The sequence below is a fragment of the Tupaia chinensis genome, unplaced genomic scaffold (genome assembly GCF_000334495.1).
Source record: "Tupaia chinensis unplaced genomic scaffold, TupChi_1.0 Scaffold000242_1, whole genome shotgun sequence".
NCBI lineage: Eukaryota > Metazoa > Chordata > Mammalia > Scandentia > Tupaiidae > Tupaia > Tupaia belangeri.
Genome location: NW_006159720.1, coordinates 343314 through 350486, shown reverse-complemented (window position 1 = coordinate 350486; position 7173 = coordinate 343314). Strand labels below are relative to the sequence as shown.

Genomic DNA, 7173 nt, shown 5'->3' with positions numbered 1-7173 from the left:
AATGCAAAGCTTAAAGACACACAAGGTGCATGTTTAATACTGATAAAATGAATGTCCTATATGAATATAAATGTCATTTTATTACTTAATTATATATGCATTAGTTTCTCTTAATGAGAACTAGGGAGATGGTAAATTCTATAAAACATTTAGAAATATTTTTGGTCATGTATTACGTCACATACATATTATAATTATACTAACTATCTTGAAATGACTTATGGTCTTTTTAATTTTTTTAAGGTTTTAGGCAGTTTTACTATGGGGTGTATGCACTCACTGGAGAAACAGAGAGGGAGAACGTGAGAAATCACCCTGCAGTTAGTATGGCCACACCACAATCCCTTCTCTTCCATTCTCCTCTTGGGATGTGTGTGGACATGCACACACACACCTGGCGTGAGTTTCAAGCTGGCAGATCTGGGACTTAAACCACACCCAGTTACGTGGGAATCTACCACATTAACCTCCATTCCACCTGCTGGCCCCTTTTCTGGTGTTTTCCCATTAATTGTTCACGGATATAACACTATTATTTATAGGTATGTTAGTAAAAAGTACTAGCTCTCTATTTAATAAAACTCACATTTAAAGTCAATAAGACAAATGGAAATTGTTCTGATTAAAGAGAATAAGTCTAAGCTGCCTCTATGGGAAGAGTGCTAATACTCAAGGGAAATCAAATTTCACATGAAGACTGTGATTCTAATTCCTTTCAGTCGATTTGAAACAAACAGGGCACTCCCAGCAGTGTTCATGAGCCAAATACCTGGACAGCTAGAGGAAGAGTGGCTTGACCAGACTCTGTGGAGAGTTCTCATATTTCTCTCTTTCTCTCCCTTTCATTTTTAAAATTTTCTTTCTTTTCTTTCTTTTTTAATTGTTTGTAGGAGGGTTTGTACATTTGCCACGGAGACAAAGACAAATAGCTAGATATAGAAAGCACTCCATCAATCATGAGTAGACACATCTCCATCCCTTCTCCTCCATTTCTCATTTCATGTGTACTTTGGGCATGATCACACATAAATGTAGTATGTTTCTCAAGCCATCAAGGGCAAGACTCAAACTGAATGGTAGGTCATGTGGGGTTTGGTTTCCTTAAATTCTAAGCCAAAGGACCAGCACTCTCTCTCTAGTTCTCACTTATTCTTACACACTCCGTCATGTCATGAATCAATGAAGTGAACAATGCATAGTGAATTGATTTGGCCTAATGCATTCGATTTTCTTCCTATCACATTCAGTTTTTCCTCAATGAAAAAAATCTAAAAATGTGTAAGCTTGCTATGCAATTGAAGGAATAATTAGGATTTGAAATAGTCAAATGAAATGAAAACTATAATTTTTACAGTAGTATCCCAGCTTAGCCTACACTGCTATCAGATAGCATCTTTGGGAGCCAAACTCAAGACCCAGAATGACAGTCTGGAGCAGTTGGAATTTATAGCCCCCCCCCCTTATGCATATGACATCCATTCCAGGAATATTATTATGAACACACTTATCCATTTAAACACTATATTTATATAATCATATCAAATAGCATTTGTCTTTTGTCAAACATACATACAACACAAACTAAATATTATTTGTCATGTATCTGAAAATCAAATGAAATCGTATCTCTTATTTTACCTGAAAATTCTACTCTTAATAGATTCTATTTTCGGGACCAGCCGTTAGTGTAATGGCTATGTCGCTGGACTTGTAGTTGAGTGCGGTCCGAGTCCCGGACCCAGTGGCTTAAACTCACGCCGGGCACATGTGTGTGCGTGCCCAAGATCCCAAGAGGAGAATGGAGGAGAAGGGATTGTGGCATGGCCATCCCCCCTAGGGAGTGATTTCTTGCTTTCTGTCTCTTTGTCTCTCTCTGTCTGGAAAGTGCATGCTCCCTATAGCAAAAACCTCTCAAAAAAATAGATTCTATTTTAATACATGAAAAATTTCAAAAGTATCATGGGGAATTGAATTAAAGTATAAGTTTATTTTGTGTAAAGTGATTTTAAAATCTATGCATAGGCTTTTTTCATAATAAGCATCTTCCTTGACTTATTGGAGACTCTTGGTATAAGACTGAAAATTTAAGGGTTTTAGACTTTTCTCTTCACTTGCAATATCTAAAAGCCACATTCAACTCTTACGAATCCATTCGAATATTTAATTTAGTGCCCTAAAACCAAATTTCTAATCCAGAGAATTCCAGTTAATGAAGATGATACTGATTTTTTGGGGTCTCTTTGAAGAAATCAGTGGTCAGTCACCATAAGAATGTTTGTATTAAGAATGTGGGAATTATGAGAAATCAACTAGCCCAGATGGTTCTATAAATCATTAAAAATTCTTTTCCACTTACCTTTAATGAAAAGTGAGATTTTTTCTTTTCTTATATTACTTATACATTTTCTCTCAATTGGAAGAATTTATGTTTTCCTCTCTCTGTGACACTCCCTGAAGTAATAACATGCAATTAATTCAGGTAATTATTTCTGCATCATCCGAGAGACTGAAATACTGCCTTGATGACATGTTGCATAATCCCCAGTGAGAAAATTAGGAACAACTCAAGGAAAGGAAAAAACTGATCTGATCATTTGGGGAGAACCAAATGATTGAAGAAATTGTTCACTCAGTTTCACAGAGTCATATACTTAGCATTGGAAATAATTTGATACTTCCTTTAACTTTGTACAATTTAAACAGTTTGGGTTATGATTAAGTATGTGGGGCATTTTCCCTTTGAGTTTGCTTTTTAAATTAAAGCACAGAGTAGACCCTAAGATAAAAATATGTCACATAGCCGCTACTTTTTAGATGTTTATTATCATTACCACATGGAGTAAACATAAGCTCAGATGAAGTATGTATTTTTTGAAGTTATATGATTGGTAACTATATAAAATACTTCAGAGTAAAAGCACATCTTTAATGAGTGATAAATAAACTTTAATTTTTCATTTAGTGAACATGTAGTAATTACTGTAATTCAAAGTGTTATTAAAATGTCTATCGAACTGTAATATTTCTTAAGCTGTGATCTCACCTCTTTCAGATAATGTTCAGTGAAACACTACTGAGAGCAAATTTTACTAAAAGAGATTCCACACAGTCTGTTAATCATATTTTATCCATTCATTTTTCTTGACCTTCATGTGTAAAAGTATTAAGGGAAATTTACACAGTAAAACTTGGAGTTTAACTGAACACAATGCTGAGTTTTGCACAAAATGTATTATTTATAGTTAATATCTAACTTAAGATATATAACATCTTCCACATGAAAGAAAGTTTTCTCATGCTTTATATTATGCACACTCTAGTTTCATCATAAGAAAATTTTCTTCTTTCCTGAACTCTCCAAGTATATCCTCTCTTTCAGATATGGCTACTGTTTTGAATTCTACTTCTAGACTTATTTCCCTTCCTTCTTAGTTTCATATATGTGAAATATCACAACATATACCTTGAATCTTCCTTCTTTCACTTAGCTATTACTTTACAAATTCATTAATGTTGTTTGTATTGTTGCATGATATCCCATTGCAAGAATGTTTCAAGATCCTCTAGTCATTCTCCTTACAATGGAAATTTTATTTTTATGACCAGCAGGTGGTGGAATGGCTATGGCACTCTACGACACTGGATTTCCATGTAGTCGACCACTGTTTGAGTCCCAGACCTGGTGGCTTAAATTCACACCGGGCACGAGTGCATGTGTTCCCAAGATCCCAAGAGGGATCTCAAATAAACAAAACCTGCATTTACCAACAGTAGACCAGGTCTCTAAGAAATTCTGAAGGGAGTGCTATACCAGGAAAGCTAAAGACAGAGAGACAGAAATAAGAGAAGAAAAATAATGACCAAGAAAATGCCCAACTTAATGGTAGGGACAAGTTTGGAAGTAACAATAATAATGTTGAATGTTTACATCCAGGATTTAAATGGAAAGATCAAACCACAGTAACACTGCAAATTCAATGAAAAGAGATCATATAAGATTGAACTGACTGAACAGAATTTTATGACTTTTGACTAAAACATTACTGATTTTCTTCTATGCTTATTCTTCATGATTTAAGGATTTTTGTTTTCTTTGGAATTGTTCATAGGTTCAGAAATCTGTTTTTTTCTTAATAGAAACATAAATTTTTCTCTCTACCTGACCCCTCTGCAATTGGAAAATATTGTGAGCATTCTTATTTTGTGGCAAAATGGTTATTTGCAGAAGTTCAGTAATACAATAGTATCTGTTGCCTTGCATCAGAAATTGAATTCTTGTGGGCTTTGTGCAAATAACACATCAGATTGAGACTATTCTAATTCTTCTTTTTTTTTTTCAAAAAAAGTTATTTTATACTTCTATTTAGTAAAAGAGGGTTGGAGAGAGAGAAAAAATGGTTTCAGAAGAAAATTACAGTTGCACTTGTCACTGGATTTTAGCTTTGTCCATATTTTACTTTAAGATCTTTGTGAATCAAACAAAATGTGAAAAAAAAAAAAAACGTTTTGTATGGAAGAGAGGGAGGAGAAAGGGGGAAGAAATAAAAAGTAAATGTAGGTTTAAATGATAAAAAAGCAGAAGCCAAATAGCTGATGATAATGTATATAGTAATATCTTTGTCTTGACTCTCTTGACTGGTATGCATGGTATTTGTGCTGGAAAAAGAAATGTTGCACACTGTAAAGATATATGCGATTAAATGTAAATAAATAAAAAATATGGAAATAAATAAAGTTAATAAAAACTAAAAAGTGATTGAAGACCTAAATATAAAGCCACAAACTATAATATTTAAATTGCAAGATACTGGAGATTTTAAAAAGAAAACCTATACAATTAGTGACATCCTGTCATTTGACACAAAGTGGATGAATCCAAAAGGATCAAAGTAAAATAAGTCAGAATATGAAAGATAGTTACTATTTATCTCTTCTAAACATATCTTGAGTATCTGCACTCTATGGTGGCAACTGAAGGACTCAAATGTTATAGACTTAGAGACAACAATGGCAGATAACGAAGAGCACGGCATGGGTGGGGACAGATTAGGGGGAAAATGATGAACAGACATGAGAATACATGGAAATAAGATGAACAGGTTATAGGATATTGCCAATTTAATACACAGCTCTAGAAAATAACTAATAGAATGAATACTGAACAGGCAAAATGTAATGCAATTTTGTTCAAGATGGTTAATCTGTTTCTACCATTGATTTATCACACACTATATGATTGTTTTAAAAGACATAGAGGACCCCATAAAATGTACAATTATATACAAATTAAAATATATAATACTCAAAGAAGAAAAAAATGATTAGAAACTATTTATGCAAAACAAATGAAAACATCAGAAAGATACATGTATTTCACTCTTGCAGAATTTAGTAAGTGTTCCAACAGGTATAAACATGAGTCTTTATGAAATCACACAAGGGAACACTGAAGCATAGACAAGAATGCTGGGGAAGAAGTGACCTTTAATTAAAGTTTAAAATATGAGAGTTAATTTGGCTGAATATAAGAAAAGCCACTGATTTGTGATTATGTTATTACTCTTTTTCTGAAGCCAAAAAGGATACAGGATACAAATTTGTGTGTGTGTGTGTGTGTGTGTATAAAACATTACAAAAACATTTGCTTATTACATATAATAATATAATAACAAGGCATATTAATTACTCAATAAAAAAAGGTCATTGATGCCTAAAGACCCTAAAGAAGGCACTTTTAACTTCTTTGTTTCTCAAGCTGTATATCAAGGGATTAAGCATGGGGATCACTAATGTATAAAACACAGAGGCCATTTTATCTGTATCATAGGAGTGAGTGGATTTGGGCTGCAAGTACATAAAGAGTAGAGCCCCATAGAACACAGCTACTGCTGTGAGATGAGAACCACAAGTGGAAAAAGCCTTTTTTCTCCCTTCTGCAGAATGCATTTGAAATATGGCTAACAAAATTAGTATGTAAGATACCAGGACCACCAGCAGGGAGGAGATCAAATTAAATGCTGAAAATAAAATGACCAGTAATTCTATTTCTTGTGCATTTGAGCAGAGCATAGGTAACAAGGGAACAACATCACAGTAGAAATGGCTAATGACATTACAGCCACAAAAGGTCAAAGTAAAAATCTTAGTAGTGAACATCAGAGCCTGCAAGGCACCATAGAGGTAGGGAATACCCACCAGCATATGACAAAGTCTCTGAGACATAAAAACATTGTATAATAGAGGATCACAGATGGCCACAAAGCGGTCATAGGCCATGGCCGACAAAATGAACAATTCGCTCACAATGAAGATCATGAAGAAAGCCATCTGTGTGGCACACGTGTAATGGAAAATGATGTTCTTTTCCACGACAAAATTTACCAACATCTTGGGACAAATGACAGTGGAATTGCCAAGGTCAACAAAAGCCAAGTGTTTAATAAAAAAGTACATAGGTGTGTGGAGGCGGGAGTCCAGCTTGGTCAAAATTATCATGCCCAGGTTGCCCAGTACTGTGATTGTGTAGATGATGAGGAAGACCCCAAAAAGGGGAAGCTGCCATTCAGGCTGCCGTGTGACTCCCATCAGAATGAATTCAGTAGACACCGTGAGGTTGGATTGGCACATTTGGCTCAATTACACCTTCTGGGAGAAAAATAGAGAAGTGGTTATAAGCTTTAGTTTGGATTAATTCAAATATATTTAAAAAAACTTTCAGATTGAAGTACCACTTTTATTCATAATAGGGAATAAATAACACAATCCCACTCCTTGATATCTACCGAAAGGACAGAATACTTAATCAGAAAAGTGCTTGCACATCGATGATTATTGCGGCACTATTCACAATTGCTAAGTCATGGAAACAACCCAAATGCCAACTAACAGATGAATGGATGGAAAAACTGTGGCACATATACTCAATGGAATACTATTCAGCCATAAAAAACCCCAAAACTCTGGCTTTTGACAGAAAGTAGATGAATATGGAAGATTTACTGCTGAGTGAAGCAAACCAGGCTATGAAGGAGAGGCATTGTATGTCCCCACTTAATATATACCATATGTCAGCACTCTATGACAGAAACTAATTGACTAAAGGATATAGAAACACAGTATATAGATGTAAATATCAGATATAGTGTGTATGAAAGAGGAGGGTCTGAGGAAGGA

General features: G+C 34.5%; 1 protein-coding gene across 1 annotated transcript; it reads right to left on the bottom strand.

Moving 5' to 3' along the window:
• Positions 1 to 5700: 5700 nt before the first annotated feature.
• On the bottom strand, positions 5701 to 6627 carry LOC102484724 (olfactory receptor 8K5). Its single transcript, XM_006148750.1, has one exon. The coding sequence runs from the start codon at positions 6625 to 6627 to the stop codon at positions 5701 to 5703; it is 927 nt and encodes a 308-aa protein (XP_006148812.1).
• Between the last annotated feature and the right edge of the window lie 546 nt (positions 6628 to 7173).